At 38.8% G+C, this 20,505-nt stretch overlaps 1 protein-coding gene across 2 annotated transcripts in view; it reads left to right on the top strand.

Annotated features, from left to right (window-relative positions):
• Nucleotides 1-20,505, top strand: part of KCND2 (potassium voltage-gated channel subfamily D member 2) — a 267,546-nt gene that overhangs the window by 234,493 nt on the left and 12,548 nt on the right. For both annotated transcript variants that reach the window (XM_039726751.1, XM_039726750.1), the window contains exon 3: nt 13,367-13,529. In XM_039726751.1, the coding sequence (XP_039582685.1) occupies nt 13,367-13,529 (163 nt within the window). The remainder of the gene's footprint in view (nt 1-13,366; nt 13,530-20,505) is intronic.

The raw sequence follows: 20,505 nt of genomic DNA, 5'->3' as shown, positions 1-20,505 counted from the left end.
GAAAAATGAAAAAGAGCAAAAAAGATTATTAGACCAAGAGAAAAATTAGTAAATGGTCCATTGCAGCTGATATGTTTTTTCAACTATATTCCAAGTAGGAGGGCAAGGAAAATGTCATGAAAATGAAGGAGCTGAATTTCTGATGCAAAATAACAGTAGATATTCTCAGAAAAATTACTTTCCTGACTACTAGCTAGAAAGGGACACTAAGACACTGGACTGGGATAAATCTTTTAATGCACAAAAGATTTACAATGTAATTATTATTACTTTACAGGGAAAGTTCTTAGTCTTACCTAAGTGTGTATATGTAGTATAAAATGTATAGTGTATAATATACAATCATTTCTCATTTATCATTTGTGTGTGTGTGTGTGTGTGTGTATAAAAATATATGAGTACTTTTTACACTTGGTTGAACAGATTTCAAGTAGGTATTAGAGAAAAAATAAGTGAAGTATTCAATATTTGGCAGAGATCCCTAGAGACTTAGGCCAGTAGCTGTGTCACACTGACAAAAGCTATTTCATGTTTTTCAGCTCTGCCTGAAGGAATATAAAAATAATACAGATCCACTGGTGGTTGTGTTGGCAAGCAAAAAATTAGCTTGGCCTAATTGGCCAGTGCTGAATGTGACACAAAAGCCTATTTTCAAGGGAGGTGAAAATATGTGAAGCAAAACAAGTAATAAATCAAAAGTTGGGGGGATGATTATTTTTAAAGAGAAGGCAAAAATTCTATTTATTATTTCAAAACCATTTTTTGATTTCTTCTGTCATTATTTTAACACACTAAACTTGTGTTTTCTGATGGTACTAAATATATGGAAGAACCAGGATGTTTTCAAGTGGGAAGGTGTGCCAATGAGCAAAAGCAAATCTGAATTGCAGTTTGGGAACTTTACAGACTCACAGAATCAGCAAGGTTGGAAGAAACTTTCAAGACTATCTAGTCTAGCCATCAACGTGGCACCACTGTAACCACCCCTAAACCCTGTCCCCAAATGCCACACCCAGACACTGCTTGAACACTTCCAGAGATAGCCACTCTACCATCCCACCCTGGGTAAAAAAAAAGTTCCAATGCCTAACTCTTTTCAGCAATTTTTTAAAATATCTTATCTGAACCTGCCCTGGTGCAATGTGAGGCTGTTCCCTCTCATCCTTTCACTTGAGGCATGGCAGAAGAGGCCAACCCCCACCTGGCTACAGCTTCCTTTCTGTAGAGAGAAATGCAGTCCCCTCTGAGCCTCCTCTCTCTAGCCCAGCTCCCTCAGCCCCTCCTCATAAGACTTGTGCCCCAGCCCCTTCACCAGCTCCTTTGTTCCACCTCTGACTCGCTCCAGCTCCTCAATGTCATTCCTTAATTGAGGCTCTCAGAACTGGACACAGGACTTGAGGTGTGGCCTCACCGTACCAGACTACGGACAAACAATCCTTTCCCTCCTGGCCACACTATTTCTGATCCAAGCCAGGATGCCACTGGCTTTCTTGCCAGCCTGGGCACAAGCTGGCTCATTTTCAGCCAGTTATAGCCACCAACTGCAAGTCCTTTTCTGTTGGGTGACTTTCCAGCCCCTCTGCCCCCAGCCTGTAGCTCTGCATGGGGTTGTTGTGACTGAAGTTCAGGACTGTGCACTTGGCCTTGCTGAACCACACTCCTTGCACACTCCTTTCACCAAATGCCCCAGTGCCTTGAAGTCCATTTTGATTGCTCCAGGGCTAATTTCTTCAATCTCCGCACTGTAGACCTGACAACTAATAGAGGGCTGTAACAGATCAGGAAACTTCCGTTGTGACTGAAGTTCAGGACTGTGCACTTGGCCTTGCTGAACCACACTCCTTGCACACTCCTTTCACCAAATGCCCCAGTGCCTTGAAGTCCATTTTGATTGCTCCAGGGCTAATTTCTTCAATCTCCGCACTGCAGACCTGACAACTAATAGAGGGTAATAGTCAGAGGGCTGTAACAGATCAGGAAACTTCTTAGTAATATCCCATACCTGGGCCCCAAGGAGGCAGCAAACTTCCGTGTGGGATGGGGAAAAAAAGCAAAAGGAATTGCAAATTTGCTGGGAATCATCCCTACTTAGATCTTGATCTGCCCATTACAGTACTGAACAGCATGAAGACCAGCAGTGGCTAAAACCACTTGTCAGTCAGAGTTTTACCTGAACATGGGAGCAGCTGGATTTCATTCCCAAGTGCAATCAGCTCACAGATCTCAGTACTGTGCCCAGTAGCTGTCAAAAAAAGAGTCATGGCTGTCCTTGCAAACTTTCACAGCGCTTTTTAGTGTTAATGTGATTTATACTTGGAGCAGTTTTACCTGATGGCTAATATATACTCCAGAGAAATTTAGGATTGTATTGGCAGATCAATGCTTTGTTTTGAATTTGGTACTATTTAGCACAAGTATTGGAACCAAAAGGAAAAATGTAGGAGAAATTAATTACATAAAATTTTTCAGCAATATTTCTGGGATGAGCCCAGAATATATCTAATCACACAACTAATAGGACTAGCTCTCTGCTGGAACAAGGTGGCACATCAAAACATACCCCTGGGCTCCAGAAAGTGTTTAAATCTGCACCAAAATCTGTGCTTCACAGCTCAGTCTTAATTTTAGTCACGATGCTTAAAAGTTTTACCAAATAGCATGTTCCTAGAAGGACTCAGAATCGTGTTGGGTTGTCATCTTCCATGTGCTCATGAGGCGTCTGAGGGAACAGAGAGTGCCCATGAACCAAGGTCAGGTGAGGGAGATTAGATGAGTGATAATTATCAGCTGCTGTGGAACTGTTTCCAAGGAAGAATGTGTCAAACTCCAGTCTGTCCTGCTGGGAATCAGTTGAGCTTGCAACTGGATTCTCTTTACAGCACCCTTGGTGCGGTCTGTGCATCTCACACTGCTCCTGCTCACCACCAGTACTGCAGGCTCTTTATTCAGTCATTACTGGGCACCACAGCCAGAGCCTCACTTGAAGGCCTTGTCCATCTTTTACCTCTAACCTTTGGAGTGAAGAATGGCTGGAGATGGTGCTGCTTTTGAAGGTGAGGTTTTTATAGCCAGGTGTTCATCTTGCTTCCAGTTAATGTCTCAGACAGGAAATGCTAGAAATTCTTTATACTCTAGTTTATTTGTATCAATTTATTTAAAACTACGAGCCTTTGGGATTGGTGTGCATTCATCCTGGTTCATATTTGTTCATTTTTCCATAATATAAAACGCTGTCTCTTAACATTATATTGCTTTTTAATCCAGTTCTCTCAAAAAAGGATTTTCTGAAAGAACAAATGGAAAAGAAAAAAAACACCCAAAGAAAACCAAAATAAAAAATTCATATCCATAGAACAAACAAAGATACATTCCTTTTAACCAAAATGTTGGTACAAATCTAGGGGTGAATTTTCTTTGTCTGTTTAGCACAGATGCTGGCTGAGCTATGCCATTACAATGATTATTTTGCACAAATTATGTGATGACAGTCATCAAAATACCCATGCTGTGCCAGAAGCCCAACAGCTCCTTTTCTTTCTCTCAGTGGTAGATATCTGGGAAGCAATGCAAATTTTATCAGCTCCCACCAATAAAGATTTGGATGGAGAAATAACGAGGGTGGGAATCACGCATTAACATTGTGAGTAATAATGGCTCACCATCCAAGCTGGGACCAGAAATATAAGCTATCCTGAACTGATCTGTACCTCTTTTTAGAAAATTGTGTGCATTTCTGGCCACTGTTTTCCTGCAAACAGTGTTAAAAATAGAGAAGATTTTAAAAAGGGTGAAAAGTATGATCAAATATGGGGAGCGGATTCTGTATGAAAACAGTAGCATTTGCCAGCCCGGGAAAGACATAAGGTAAGTATATAGGTACTTCATACATACATAGGTATGAAAATACAAGAGGCAGGAGGAAGGTGGCTGGAGAGTATCACCAGATGCTTTTTTGAATACAAGAATCTGGTTGGGAACATCACACAGAACACGGAACTGCAGCCAGAAGAGTTGAAAGGACACTCACGAAGGAAGTGCCAGTGTCATGAATGCCAGAAATGTGCACAGATTTAAAGGATCAAAATAAGCATGGAAGTGCAACCCTCTAAGAATCACTAACTGCAAGAAAAAAAAAAAATCATAGTTGGTACTTCTTCAGTTATTTGTAAGTGGTTGAAGGATGGAAGATCATTCAATGATATTATCATTTATATTTAGCCGATTCTTTTTCCCTAAATGTTTGTTTGCTTTAGGTATAATTTTGGAGACTCAATATTAGGCTAGATGAAGTTTCATTCTAAACTATTATTGGCATATTTTGTTCTGAGCTATGCCATTACAATGATTATTTTGCACAAATTATGTGATGACAGTCATCAAAATACCCATGCTGTGCCAGAAGCCCAACAGCTCCTTTTCTTTCTCTCAGTGGTAGATATCTGGGAAGCAATGCAAATTTTATCAGCTCCCACCAATAAAGATTTGGATGGAGAAATAACGAGGGTGGGAATCACGCATTAACATTGTGAGTAATAATGGCTCACCATCCAAGCTGGGACCAGAAATATAAGCTATCCTGAACTGATCTGTACCTCTTTTTAGAAAATTGTGTGCATTTCTGGCCACTGTTTTCCTGCAAACAGTGTTAAAAATAGAGAAGATTTTAAAAAGGGTGAAAAGTATGATCAAATATGGGGAGTGGATTCTGTATGAAAACAGTAGCACTTGCCAGCCCAGGAAAGACATAAGGTAAGTAGGTATGAAAACACAAGAGGCAGGAGGAAGGTGGCTGGAGAGTATCACCAGATGCTTTTTTGAATACAAGAATCTGGTTGGGAACATCACACAGAACACGGAACTGCAGCCAGAAGAGTTGAAAGGACACTCACGAAGGAAGTGCCAGTGTCATGAATGCCAGAAATGTGCACAGATTTAAAGGATCAAAATAAGCATGGAAGTGCAACCCTCTAAGAATCACTAACTGCAAGAAAAAAAAAAAATCATAGTTGGTACTTCTTCAGTTATTTGTAAGTGGTTGAAGGATGGAAGATCATTCAATGATATTATCATTTATATTTAGCCAATTCTTTTTCCCTAAATGTTTGTTTGCTTTAGGTATAATTTTGGAGACTCAATATTAGGCTAGATGAAGTTTCATTCTAAACTATTATTGGCATATTTTGTTCATTTATAAGCTATGAAAGAGCTACTCGGCTCATCCTATATATGTGTTTGTGTGTGGGTTCATGTTCTGACAAAAAACTGTTAGAAAATTAGGTCCTAAGTAAGTAATAGAAGTCATTGATTTCTAGGAGCAAAGACCCTGAAACATTTTCTCTATATGAAGGAATTACAGAATTGCAGGAGCAAAGACCAAATTGTCATCTTTTTTTTTCCCCCTCTCAGTTACTTCTGGCTTCATATATAATAGAATGAAAAAAATTTATGTCTGCATCAGGCCGCAGAAAACACATATCTGAGCAACACTGGAAAAGTATATTCTTCCTGTAATCCTTTGTACCATCTTATGAAATAACATCTAGCCAAGATTTGTTCTCCACTCATCACCATGATATCTTAAAGACTTAGAATTCTAAAGTAATACAACAAAGTAATAAATTAATTCAATATTAATCAGATATAATATTCTTAGGAGTAAAGACCATTTTAAGAAATTAAGTCATTTTTACTTATGTCTAACTAATTCTTTCAAACCTGCCTCATTTCACATTCACATACAGTAGTGATTTAAAAACAGAATTAGCTCCCATATTGTAACTGTACAGGCTGAATCCTTAAGGCAACACAGTGGAAATGCTTATTTAGAAGTTCCACTTAAAATTATTACCAGTAGCAATTTATATTATCTGTTGTTGGTTGGGTGTAATGTTGAAAATGGCTAATTAGTGTCAACTCACCAGCATTTAGTTACCAAGCAGCTTGAAGGCTCTAGGGAACAGTTTTATAACAATCTACAGCATTCTCTTTAGACAAGGACTCCATTTAGCAATTGTCAAATGTAATTTGACATGTCTGTAGTATTGCTTTATGCATAGAACTTCTTTTTGTACTCTTAGAATGGTTAGCTTCTGTATTTTTACTGATGGTGGGTTTTTTTAAGTGATCTCAAAGTTAAAGTGGTTAACTGATATTTGCTCCCTTGTAACATACATGCTTAGTCCCAGAGCTAGTCCACTGGTTCTGAAGGGACCTAATGGAGCCTGGTTTATTCACATGCCCATGAGAGCACACAGGCAGAGCTTAACAAGTCACTCGTCCTTTGCTGAGTGTGTGGCAGTCTAGCTGATTAATTTTATTGCTGACATACAGTCCTCCATCCTCTAAACTAAGCAAAAAATCCCAGTGAATAACATGGCAGATCTCCCAGGAGAGCATCTCCATCACGAAAACCACAGCTGGAAGACTCAGTTCTGAGTTACTCCATAATGGTATATGATGTCTCCATCATTTCAAACAAATATGGGGTTTGGAAGCACAAGCTTCCTCTGCAGAGACCTTCTGCAGTGACTGTCACAGCGTCAGTGTCACCTTCAGGCAGGTGGCAGGGCCACACAGGCTGAGAGCACCTGCACTTGCCACAGAATCCTGGTTCTGTGTGAAGGGTTGCACAAAGCTCCCTTTGCCTGCAAACTCTAAAGAAGGCAGATTTTCACCTGTGTTTGTGGGTGATGGACAGTGTATTGTGAGAACCAGCATGATTTAGGAAACACTTGGAAAGGCAGCTTGCAAGTTTTACATCAAGAACAGTTTTAGTGCTGTGTTGCTTTTCTTGTCCTTATGAAGTGTTGGATTCATTCATAAACATTCTCTTTTTTCCTAAAAACAAACATGCTTATTTTTACTTCTGAAGTCTGGGGAAAGAAAACAAACAGAATGCCATCTCAGTAGTGACTGTAACATTGCTGTTGGGTGTCAGTGAGCTGTCCTGTCCCTCTGATAGCTTAAAAATCCCCCATGCAGAATGGAGCAGTAATCCTAATTCTGTGATGATTTGCTTGGGAACAGGTAGGATATTAAGTTTTCCTATTCAGTGAGGGAGAGATGACAACAAAAGATGACTTTTTTGTCTTTGAATTTGATATTTTAAGGTAAAGGAAAACAGAAGGAATTTGGTTATCTGAAACTTGGTCTGGATTGCAAGAAGCTGAGAGTGTTTCTTTGGGCAAGACTTTTAACTTTTCCTTGCAAAAATTCCTGTGTTTTGACCTCTAAGTACTAAAGTCCACCTGTGCAAATCTGTTTAAGTGAAAACCCTGGTGCACATACAAACAAAATAAAACAAAACAAAAAACTGCAACCCCCCCTCCCCCTCCAATCCCCTGACTTTTATTATAAATTCTGTATTTCAGGAACTGCTAACCCAGCCAGGTGCAGGGGCACTATTTTAATTCTCTTGCACTGTAGGCTGGAAAACCCAGGGAGCACTACCACTTCTGAGAAGCAGATGTGGTTTTCATCATTCATGAATGATCATACTGGGCAGCACTTGAAGGAACATTTGTGGACCCAGAGGGGACCATGTCCATCATGACTAGGCAGAAGAGAGAGCTATTGCAGCAGAGGGCCCTGCACAGCAGTAAAAGTATCCAGGAAGATTATTTGCAATTCCATGCAGAATCTTCCTAGGCTGGAATAAAATTTGAAATAATCTGTGTAATGTTGTTCTGCACCTCACACAACCAGCAACATAATAATTTTGTATTATTAGAAATTGCTTTTCCAAAATCATTAGGCTATTTTCCTGGCCAAAACCAGGACAGTAAGGCAGATTCACCATGATTATTATTTGGTAGTGTCAGAGAGGATGGGAATTTCTTTTCCTGCCTACGCTCCTGTACTGGGATGTAAACGTGTGCCGAGGTGGGTGGCTGGCTAAACTCATGGGCCAATGAGCAGCTGAATAATTTTCTCTGAGAGTCTCACCACAGCAGCCTCTGGGGCTTTTCCTGGAGGAGGGGAAAGAGCCATTAGCTGAGACAGGAGACAAGAGAGCAGATGCATCATCATCATCCCACTGCAGTGGGTGAAGCACTCACCCAGCACAGAGCGGGCAGGGCGGGAGCATCGCCCGTGCCTGGAGAGGCAGGGCACTGTTCCCTTCATCACCTCCCGTGCACAAATCTACATCTCTGCCTAGGTGACCCACCAAATCTACTGGGAAATGTGATTTGTCCCCCACACATGAAAAAATATGAACTGTTCTGGCTTTTGCAAAGATTGTTTAGTTGCCATGGATCTCATACTATTTCCATTGTTCTTTGGTCATAAATTCTCTTTCTTTTAAAATAAGTATTACCACATTAATTTTAATGTCTTTGCATCTATTTTACAACTCTATTATTTTCTGACATGTTTTACATGTTTGAAAACAAAAAAAAAAATTGTCACTAGCCTTCCTTTTCAGCAAATGATATGGGAGTAGACAACAAATCTCAATCAATGTAATAATTCTTTAAAGAATGTAAATTAATTCGAAAGAGGTGGAAGAGGGCATATGTATCTGAAACACGCATTTTAAATTGTTTCTGCATTTGCATTTGGTTTTAATGGCGTTTACGCCCTCTAGTGTCAGAAAACCCTGTCGTAGTGAGGGTTTTTTAACCTTAACCGTGTCCGTCAGTTTCAGCCCTGAGTATTTAGGCTTTGCAAAAAAGCAAATGCTGGATTTATTCTTCCTATATATGTTCTCCGATTTTACAGATTTGATACAGATGTCGCTTGGGGGTGTTTTGACCCAATGTGAGCTATTTCAAATATTAATTTCTGATGTAACACACAAAAATATGCCAAATTAAAATTTCTGTCATTATTTATTTTGACATCCATGATATGCTTATTTTTTATTTGGAAAAAATTTACTCCTGTGTTCAAATAAACAAACAGGGGTTAAATAAGCAGCACTGTGCCTCTCATTTTTTAAGATTATTAAAGAAAATAAATTTTCTCTCACATCAAGTTAAAAATGGCCAAAAAGTATGATTAATTTCATTTATAATTTGGACCTTTGACTTATGAAATATTTCATCTTACAGCCATCAGAAACTGGGTTTCATTAGATTCAGAAAAAAGATGAATAGGTGATGATGCCACAAATAGTCTGTGTTGTCTGAGATTTCTTGAATTATGGGTATGGAACACCAGATATATTCCACTCATCAGTTAGAAAATCAGTAGTGTGTTGGCAGGTGGCTCTCCATGGGTAAGATCTGACATGGCAATGCTGAGATTATCAGCTGGGCAGTAGTAACCCCAAATACATTTGTGTTTCCCAAGCTCCTGCAAGAGCTCCATCTCCTGTGTATGGCTCAAGCTGCATTTCGTTCCCCCCAGTCTGTCATGCAAAGTGCTACATCACACCCATGTTACTCACATCAACACTCTGAAAGAGACAGTGTTTGCAAAATGAAGGAATCCCCTGGCTTGATGTCTGTCTTGCAGTAAGGAGTCAAATATGCAAAAGTAGTCAGTGCCACCTGATGAATACAAACAACCGAGACAAACATACATGCCTCTAAATCCATCCATCCAATCCATCCATCCATCCATCCATCCCTGTACAGTGTCACCTAGTGAAGAGGTTCTCTAAAACAAATTCTAAATTCTGCAGGCTCTATTTGTGGCATCATCACCTATTCATCTTATTCCTGAATCTAATGAAACTCATGGACTGCAAGCAATCGCCCCTCTGGCCTGTCTGGACTGCATCCAGTGAAACCTAAGCATTAGTTTGATCATGTTGTTTCTGACTTATGATTTGATAAAACTTGATTGACACATCTGGTTTGTCATAGTCTTTTTTCCTTTTTTTTTTTTGGCAACTGAAATAGAATGAACCTGATTGATATCAGGGATCAGTATGAAGCCTCTTTTTCTTCATTCATCCAGAACATAAAATACTGGGATGACATGTCTGACATTACAAAATTAGATTGTCAGTACAAATCACAAATGCCCAGAGAATGGCTTGAGCTTTGGCTACAATAATAGACATATGCAGAACAGACAATATACAAAGCTATGAAAACACTGCAACTAGGGAAAAAAAGCAAATAAATGAGAATATATCTAGGGTTCCAGATTGAAGAAAAGTGAGACAAGCAGAGTAGCACTAGATAAAACCTTAAAATAGTTCCCTTTTGAAAAGGGAGTCTGTGAAAATTGCTTAATAAGAGTCTACATTTGTTGCGTCTTCATGGCTGAAGAAATCAGATTTTCTGCAGAATTTAGAATTTGTTTTAGAGATCAAGTATAAATTTTCCAGTTTGGAATGCTAGCACCTCAAAGCTTCCCTGCCATCTGAAAATGGAGTTACACTCTTTTTTTCGTTTGGAATTTCTAAAGAATAAAACAATTGCAGTTGGAGCTATAGAATTAATTTTCCCTTCATTTTATGTCATCCATTTCCATTGGTGGTGTTCAGTGATATATGAGGTATAACTAAAGGTAATGTTTAATTCAAGAGGACGAACTTCATTAGCAATTCTGATCATGACTACCCTAGACTAAAATCTGTGTCACTGTCCCAGAGGAGAACAAGGCTAACCAGGGCAAATGTAGCAAAACCTCTGTTTTTTCACAGAAGTAACCAAATATGTTTCTCATCCTGTGAGAATTAGGAAGACTAATTTCTTTAAAGTAATTATTTCTGACTATAATTTTGTTTAAACAACCCCAGCACAGTGGTTAGTAACAGAAGAAAAACTAATTATGTAAGAATTATTAATTATGTGAAAGGTATTACTAGCACTAAATAACAGACTTGCAACATTACCTTTGGAAAATGTCACTGTATTACAACTCATGAAAGCTAAAAAGAAAAGTAACTGAAAGCAAGTTATTTTCAAGTAAGCAGTATATATACCTGCATGACATTTTGTCCAGAAGGTAAGAAAAACATCGCAAAATACCTTCTTGTGTCAAACAATCCTATTTTTTTTTATTTCACTCTGTAACACTAAAATATTATGAAAAGGCATCTGCTTATGTCACTGGTTAGGTTCACACATAAATACTGAAATGCTAAAGATAGATGAGCTTGTGGTTCCTGTCACAACTCCTAAAGCTTCAGTCTGCTCTTGATTCATATAATTATAGTGTCACATTATCAACAGGATGAACTATATCCCTGAGCAATTCCCAGCCAAATTAATTAGAGCCAGCAATGTCTTCTGTCCACAGCTGCCATCAGTGACAATGGAAGCTTATGGAGGTTCAGCAGTTTGGCATTTCAAGTGACAAGCATCTAAATATGGGTTTAGAAATCTCATTTAAGAGATCTAATTTAAGACATCTATTACTGGGCATGTGTAAATTTTGCATTTCAAAATCACATTGTCTGTTCACACAGTTTGATCCAATATATGAAAATACTTGTATCTATAAGAATTAAGTAAAACTAATGAATAGTAAAGCAGGAATGTTTGCCAGTGATTTGATCCTAGGTCTTCTCCCCAAAGCTCACCACCCTGGCCCTATGCCCACTGCTCTTCTACTGTTCTGTCTGGAAAAAAATGGGGTTAGTGAGGTGCTGGGGATCCCATTTGTCTGAGACCTTGAAAGGTCATTTATCCATTTCCTTGCCCAAAGAAAAGAACAGCTGGTCATGCATACAGTTGATAGTCAGCTCAGGCCTTAGGAAGAGGAAAACACCAAAAATGCCTATGTAGTGGGATGCAAATGTTGATGTGAAGGAAAGCATGACATTCTTTCTATTATTTTTCCCATTTTTAGATATCTTTATTAAGACCAGTTATATTATTAATGTAAATGATACAATGTATTAACTTATATACTTTTCATGCAACCCTGCCATGTCACAAAATGAGAAACTAATAGCATTCAAATTCGGGGGGCGGGCCTGAATATTGGCAGAAATATTAATTATATTATTCATGTGAATATTTTACACTTGGACATGCTTAGTAAAACAACAAAATATTTATTTAATACAACATAATCTATGTCAATAGTCTAAAACTTGGTCATCTATATTACATCTGCCTGCATGACAACTTATTTGAATATTTATGTTCAACACTTTACTCATATCTTACAAAATGCAAACCATTCATCTTCACCTTCTTTTGACATGAGCTGAGCTCTCATTGCTAGAAGGTGTCCTCTAACTTCCTATAGTCTCTCCATCATCCCATATCCTCACCTTTTTATCCATTTCTTGTGATTAGGCGCACAATTTGGACACTGATTTGAAGACTTCCTCCACCTTCTCTATTATTTTTCCAGTTCCTGATGCACAGACAGGTTCTGTTTTCCAGAGAGTGTTTTCTAAACACAGTTCAGTTTACCCACAGTTTTATTTTTTAACTTTTCTTGTGTTAAGAGTTTATAAATTCTTTGTAATAGGGAATTTGTTATCTCTCTTTTCATAAGCATACTAAACTCACAAGCTAAAATCAATGTTTAATAATAACTTTAAATCCAATAAAGTTAAAAACTGAATGGTACTTGATCGTAATTAATCTTTTTATTAAACTCTGTAGGATGTAATTACATACTTGTCCCCTATAGAATACAGCAAAATGCAAACAGCTAAAATCTCTTACTAAATTGTCACTGGAGTGCCTTTACATACATCAGTAACACTTTGTTCTTACTTGCTGGACAAAACAATATCCAATATCATAAAGAAAGGTGGTAGCTTTAGTAATTCTGAGCACTGCCAGGATTGCAGTTACAATTTGGTTGCTTGCTTTCTTGTGGCTTTCTTTTCCATGTTTGCTTTCATCTAGACCATAGAACTCAGTTATTCCAGCTTCTCATGTTAACAACAAGTTAGGTCAGCCATGCTTCTGTCTAGCCAAGGTCAAAAAATACAATGATGGAAAGTCCATGATCTCCTGGGAAACCTGTTGCAAAAATGTGTCACCCTGCTAAATGAAAGTACTATATCAGCTTGAGACAATAGATTATTCAGTTTAGTATCTAATTTACCAAGTGGTCTTTCTTAGATCTTGCCAATGAAATGGATGAGTTCTTTCAAGTAAACAGCATAAGGACTGAACTTCAACACTGATTTTTTTTTCTTAGCAAGGTCATTCTCTCTCCATTGCAACAGAGGCAGCCTAGGAAGAGTACAACAGGTAAAGCTTGTGTTTTACCTGCCCCCAGTTTTACAGACAGGAGACCCAAAATTGTTTCAAATTAAAATTAGTTGTGCACAACAATGGACAGCTGTATGTGTAAGAATATGTGTAAAAGCATTATCTATATGCATCAACTATTATCTGCAAGAGAAGTAAAATATATTGTGTAACTAATTCATTGTGAAATAAAATGATTAGAAGAGATTTTGTTTTTACTAAGCCTTTTGTTTTCCTTAACCCAGGTATGGTGACATGGTGCCAAAGACAATAGCTGGCAAGATTTTTGGTTCAATATGCTCCCTGAGTGGGGTCTTGGTCATTGCTCTGCCAGTTCCTGTAATTGTCTCCAACTTCAGCCGTATATACCACCAGAATCAACGAGCAGACAAGCGCAGGGCACAAAAGGTGAGCTTCTAATTTTTCCCCCTTATGTTGTGGAACAGTAGTAAAATATGATTTTCTATATTCTGTGTGTCATTATAGTGTGTATTTCTTGGCAAGAGGATCACTATATGTATGTGCTGCATGCCTAACCATGTCCTGGATGCAAATTCTGTCTTATTTTTAGTGAAGGAAAAAACCCCAACTCAAACCAAAACCAGTTCATTTATCTTTTCTACCAAAATGTGCAGACCTATTATTTTGATAATTAATCCCACATATTAGACTAGATCTAGGATTTTTAGACCATAGCTGCACTCTCCCCCACTGAAGATTCTTCTGTGGTTTTTCAGGCAGGCTTTCTTTCTACCACAGTCTTCTGAGGAAAAATTAAAAAAAAAACAAAACAACCAAACAACCCACCAAACAAACAAGGAAAACCTTCAAACCTCGTAATGATTTCTAACATCTCTGCTAACAGATTGCTTCACTAATCCAGGTTTAGTTAAAGTCCTAGATTCAGTCTCTAGGGGAATCTGATTGTTGGGGAAATTGTCTCCTCAGCTCTGTTTTCCTTAAAAGGCTTCAGATAAACAGCTCAGTCAGATAAAGAAAGTAAAAGTCTGTTTTTCCAGCTTCCTTGATTTGCTGAGTCTCTCCCTAGAATATCCACTAGATCTACAAGAAGGCTGTTTCCCTTCCTGAGACATATGGACAAGGTCAGGGGTTAGGAAGAGAAGTATTTATCAGGAGGGATGCAGCCAAGCCTGGACAGTCAGTCACTTAGGTCTCCACATCACTGCCAATGCACTTGCTCTAATCCACTTTGAATTCTGAAGTGCCAGGCAGCTCAGAGAACACCATGGTGACCTGGAGCCCGGCTCTGGGAGCTGAGATGTCTTACATTCCTCTCCTCTGTGGATGGCATTTGAAAGGCTTCAGATGCCACACAGGTTGCATGATTGCCAAGGCTGAGGTGTCACCACTTGGGCTTTTTGTGGACCCATGGCCTCTCTTCAGAGGTCCTGAGTCTCCAGTGATCTCAGGAGAGCAGGATCATTGCTGGGGAAATGTGCAGGCAGACCATGGCTGGGGTCTGCATATACAGACCAGGGAACACAGGAGGTTGCAGGCTGCATCTGCTTCATATGAACAACAGCACCACAGTCAGATACATAATGTTTGTGTGTTTCTCTCTGGCCACCATTTTGACTGATTTCTTCATTCAAACAAACAACCCCACACCCAAAATCAGTTAAATAAATGTATGCACTGATACCATTCTCAGAATATCTTAAAATCAGGACAAACTGATGTACATGGCCAAGAAAGTCATAAGGCCCAGGCAGAAGATACAGCACCTTTCAATGGCCACATCTTGGAAAAATGCTGCCAGATGAGGAAAATGCTATAAAAAGAAATGAAGTGTATAACAAGAATGTCATACCTCTTTAGAAACCTGATCTAAAATAGGCTACTTTAGGGATCCAAATCCCATATTTTATCTATCTACTAATTCCACCCACTCTTCTGCATGCTGTTTTGTTCCACAGCCGTGTGTGTGTTCCCCTCTTTCACAGCTGACTTCATGTAACTTCTACACTAACTTGTTTTTGTTAAGAACTTTTGTACTTCTTTTTGTGGAATGGCAGCAGAGAAACAACTGTACCTCAGCCAGGACACAGTGCTCCTGCCTGTGCCCCTGAGCACTGTGGCTCTCCTGGGTAACAGGTCTGCTCGATCCCCGCAATCATTGTCCTGTTTGAGCTTTCATAACAGCTGCAGCCACACACATTTCAGATAGAAACTGTGTCCTACTGCATGCCACAAAACAGAGTTTTCTAGGCCATTTGTGTCATGGTTTAACCCAGCCAGCATCCAAGCCCCATGCATCTACTCACTCACTCCCCTACCAGCAGGATCAGGGAGAAGACTGGAAGCATGAAAACACAGCCCCACACCAGCCACAGTGAAGAAAATTAACTCTACCCCAGCCAAAAGCAGCACAATTTGTCAATGAAAAAGAAATGGACACTAGAAAATATCTCACAAAAGTTAAATTGCTAGACTGGCTGCTATTCCCCATAATCTCTTCCTGAATAGAAACTGCTTGAGTTAATAGCTGACTTTTTCTCCTTGCAAAACAGTGAGCTCATTGTATGTTTCAAACAGGAACACAGAGTGATGAATGGCAATCCTGCCAAGCGTTTTTTCCTCTACTCCCCAGAACAATGCCAACAGCAGGGATGAGAGATCTCCTCTGACTGTGTTTATGCCCTTCTTGCTTTGGAGAAAATGGCTTTGAGGTCTGATTAACTTAGCACTGGATGTGTGTTTCATTGATATCTCCTATTGCAAAGCCAATCTCTTTCAATCTAAAATGACTGAGATGTTGAACTGAATGTTGCTCTGATGGACTAAAAAAGAAAAATCAACAAAAAGCACTTCATGGGTACTGTATAGTCCATATTTAGCCATGAAATATAGCCTTGCATTTCACAGGGGGTTTCTACTACATTGTAAAAGAATATTCAGGCAAAAAGGTCACATTATTGAAGTTTGAAATTCCTTCTTCGTTCAATACAATAGAGGCTTTACACCATTTTCTCAAATAAATGTTTCCCTAGGCACTGAACTTGTTTCTGCTCTCTGAGGCTGAAGAACATAAGCTTAAAAGAAGGTGCAGTTTCATGGAGAGTAGCACAAACCCTGCAGGCAATGGTACCTCCTGCTGGCTACAGCAGCTTCCATTGGAGTGAGACAGTTGTGCCTTTGAATTGAGCAACTTTATCAATACCTCATACATAAGTTTAATCAAGATAAAACTTCAGAAATGGCAAAGCACTTGGGCTGGAAGGAAACTTAAGAGAAAGTTCTTTGCTGAAGAGTTGAAATCTAGTTCCAGAAGTACTGACAATTTACAGCAGAAAAATATTGTCACTTATATTAGGATTGTTAAGAGCCATGCAACGATCATTTTATGCACTTACTGAGTTCTGCACAGTTATTCAAGATTAGACAATTCCACTTGTTTCTTTTTGGCACAAAGACATTGCACATAAATGCTTGGGAGAAGATGGAAGGGAGAAATTTATTTATATACCATTGCATTTTGAATGGATTTTAAAGGAAGCTCCTGCATCCAATCATAAAAATACATTGTTATAATTGCCATGAAATCCCACTCTGTAATACAGAAAATGTTGGCAGGATAAGCCAGCTTTCTGCTGCAGTACAGGAAACCCCTTGCAATCAGAATAAACAAAAACAGACATGGGGTGGAGGGAAAGAAAGGAAAAATCATCTATGCTTATCAAAACATTGTTTTCTATCAGATAGTAAGGTCCAAGGATCTGGCCTATCCTGACAAGAAATGGATGAATAAATAATCCAAACTAGACATTGAAAATCAGGGCATAACTAATTATGCCCTGGAGTCTGACTGTGCCTTCTTCTCAGGCAGTTTTATCAGTACTGAGACAGTTTTGAAAAATGCTATTTGTGGAGATTTTCTCAGCTAGAGACAACTTCAAGAGGTTGTTATTTTGGTTGCCCATTAACTTTGGGCAAAGTTAATGACAGTTGTCTTGTCCTGTATAAAGGCGGGAAGGGAAGGGAAGGGAAGGGAAGGGTATGATTTCCTATTCTGTATGTGGTAGGTAGCAAGGGCTGAGGTTTGGCAGGACACTTACAGTGCCATGTTCCCTGGGATGACTACCGGCCCAGGGAAGGGACAGGAGGAGACACAGCTTCCCCCTTGGAATGGGTGTCTGGCCACTCCATGGCAGTTTGGACACCAAGGTCCACTCCCAGCAGCAGCAATTGTGATTATAAAGTCCTTCATATCCTGAATATGCTATGTGCCTTTTCCATCATGTCTTTGGGAGGCAAGAGCCTTGTTGGTCCTCTTGGCCAACAAGTGTCTGAGTGCTGGTACATCTGCCCAGTGCTGTTCATTACCTGAGGAACAAAAGAGCCCTAATATTAGTTGCCCAAGCACTTTCTGCCTAGAGTGACTTTGCATGATGCCTCAACAGAACAGCCAAATAACCATCATCAGCTCCAAAAGTTGATTTAGACATAAAATTCAACCTGGATCTTTCATGCAAGTATGATCTTCTACCTTCACAAAGCAAAATATATCCTGAAGATTGGCATGGCTTTGTTATTTATTAATTGTACATGATGCATTTATCTGTCAAGTTATGAATAATCAGTTACTAGCCAATTATAAATAGCTCGAGGGTAAAATGCAACAACTGCTTAACAGCATCTGGAAGTCTGAAACAGAGTGTTTGCAGTAGAAAAACCTGCTAGCCATTTTGACTTCTTTATATGAGACAAGCTATTAATATCAGGAGTATTGCAGAAATATAAGTAACAGTAACTTATCCAGGATTTTTGAGTCTAACAAAAAAAAAAAAAAAAGCATGTAGAACTCGTGTTTATTGACAAATAATTTAAATAGATTGTGAAAGCAAGGCACCACTGAAGAAATGTATAAACCTTATTTAATTCCATGTCCATTAATGTGCAAAGTAAACAGCATTTTCTTCTCTGTTATATACTGATGTCATGCAAATTATTGTCAGCTAATATGAAATCAATCATTTGCAATTACTGAAAATTAGACACGTATGAAATGAGCATAAAATGTAGGCGTGATTTTTCATTTAAAAACAAAAACACTGGGTGGATTTATGAAACACCAAAAAAAAAAAAAAAAAAAATATATATAAACAAAAATGCAACTGTTTTTTTTTTTTTTACAATATTCAACCTTGCTCCAGGAGCCAGTGTTGTGGTTCAGCACAGGCAGGCAGATAAAGCCCACCCTGCTGCTCACTCTGTTTCTCCTCCCCAGAAGGACAGGGTGAAAATCAGAAAGGTAGAAGTGACACTTGGAGGATCAGAAAAGGCCTTGGCTCTGTGCAAGCACTGTGCAGCAGTGACTTAAACATCCCTGAATTGTAAACACTGTTTTCAGCACAAATCCAAACACAGTCCCATACCAGCTCCTGTGAAGAAAACCAGCTCTGTCCTGACCAAAGGCTCTGCACACAGAACAACTGTGAAGGAATGTTAATATTTTAAATGTACAAAGTTATTAAACAATAATAACTAAAAGGTAAGTAATTAATAACTTTTGAGTTTTCATAGTAAAACAATTATGTAACCTGGAAAGCAGCAAGAGCCAACAGCAGTTAAATACTAAATTACCTGGGCTACCCTGGCTTCTTGCATAGCAAGTTGAAGAGAATTTTGACAGAAATTATTCCCAGTACCACCATAAGTCCTGTCCTAAAACTTTGATGAAATCATTCTCTTAAAATAGCTGGACAGCTGAGGGCATCTGAGTGTCAAAAGCTAGATGTTGTAAATACCCCACAGTGCTACATTTAGCTCTACTTAAAACCTTGTGAAAATGAATGTTTATATTTCTAAAACTGACAGAGCTAACTGTTGTTGAATAACAGTGAATTCCCTTTGTGAGGTTTCTATGAATGCAGCTGTATACAAGGATCCAACTCTATGTTGTAAAATTTGAAGCAAGAAAAAAGAAAGACATGCATTTAAAAGAGAAGTTCAGTGCAAATACAAGGCATGTGGCAAAAATTAGAGCTGGTCATCAACTTCTTAGGAAGATGGAGATTAGATGATTGGGGTTGAATTTCATTAAAATATGCAGAAGAACTATATTTCATCTACCTATTTTTAGTCTTAGACCATGTAAATATTACCAAAATCAAAGTTTCATACTCAGGAAATCTTCATAGCAAAGATATCATCTACTTCAGGATATCGTCATACTTTTTTTTTTCTCTCCTAGATATTTTGTGAAAGAGGAGGACTAGAAAGGGCTTTGAAGTGGTTGAAAGAGGCAGTTGTCACTCCCATTCTGTTATTCATGACAGAAAATGCAGTCTGAAGGACAATGCAGCACTTCTGTAACACAGTTTTCCTGATGTCATCATATCATTTTGATGCCTTTCGTGGGACTTCTATCCCCAGTGCACAGCCCTTAAAATCGTGGGGATGGCATGAGCTTTTAATGATGCCTTGATAGGAAATGTGAGAAGTCACTAGACTGCTCATGCTGCAGGCTCATATATAAATCAGGCAGAAGCACTGAAAATAAATCTTATCACTTTAACAGATTTGTAAACACCTCCAGTTTCTGCAGTATTTTCTCTAAGCTGAAGTATAAACATGGAGGCCACAATATCTGCTTCCTCTCTTCCTCTCAGATTTACTGCCTTCTCTTTGGTAAATGATATAAATTCAGGCCATCTGAATGAGTCTCAGCTGGAAAGATGTACGCTATTACTTTCTAGCTCACAAAAGCTTTCTGAGATACAATAAATTCATACTTGCAAAGCAATTTTAAATCTTTACGTAGAAAGTACAGCCTTCATATTATATATGTCATAGCAGTGATATATTAAGATAGTCTGATGGACTGTTATGTTTTTCATATTTCTTTATTAAATGATGCTGCACCATAATTATTACTTCAATCACTAAAGAGAAAATGAATATGCATGTTAAAAGGAAAAGGAAAAGCAGAACTAATGTATGCTAAATGTCTGTTCATTAAATGAATTAGATTCATTCTAATGAATCTCCCTGTATAGAGGAGACTGAAAAGTACCACAGCTAAAACACTTGTGACTGAAATCCCTTATTTATGGAACTCCTCTAAAGGCATTTCCAAAGCATCTCAAGCTCCTATGACTAAACTTTTATATATTTATGAACATAACCAAGTGCCTTTGTCCCAGCCTATGACTATTCTGTGGTGCAGCTAAAACTCCTTCCCTCACCCTTCAACCCAGCATGCTGGGGTTGCATCACAGGAGCACCATTTTGAAACAATCTATTTTCTGAGGACTGAGCCACCTACTGGGCTGGTAGCCCTGGATGTTCCACCTAAGAGCCCATGTGAGCCAGGAGGGTGGGAGCTGTAACAGTTCCCCACACTGGTTGCTCCTGGGGACCC

Source organism: Passer montanus, unplaced genomic scaffold (assembly GCF_014805655.1).
Source record: "Passer montanus isolate IOZ18808 unplaced genomic scaffold, ASM1480565v1 scaffold6, whole genome shotgun sequence".
NCBI lineage: Eukaryota > Metazoa > Chordata > Aves > Passeriformes > Passeridae > Passer > Passer montanus.
The sequence above is the reverse complement of the archived record's forward strand: the minus strand, read 5'-3'. Positions and strand labels throughout refer to the sequence as shown.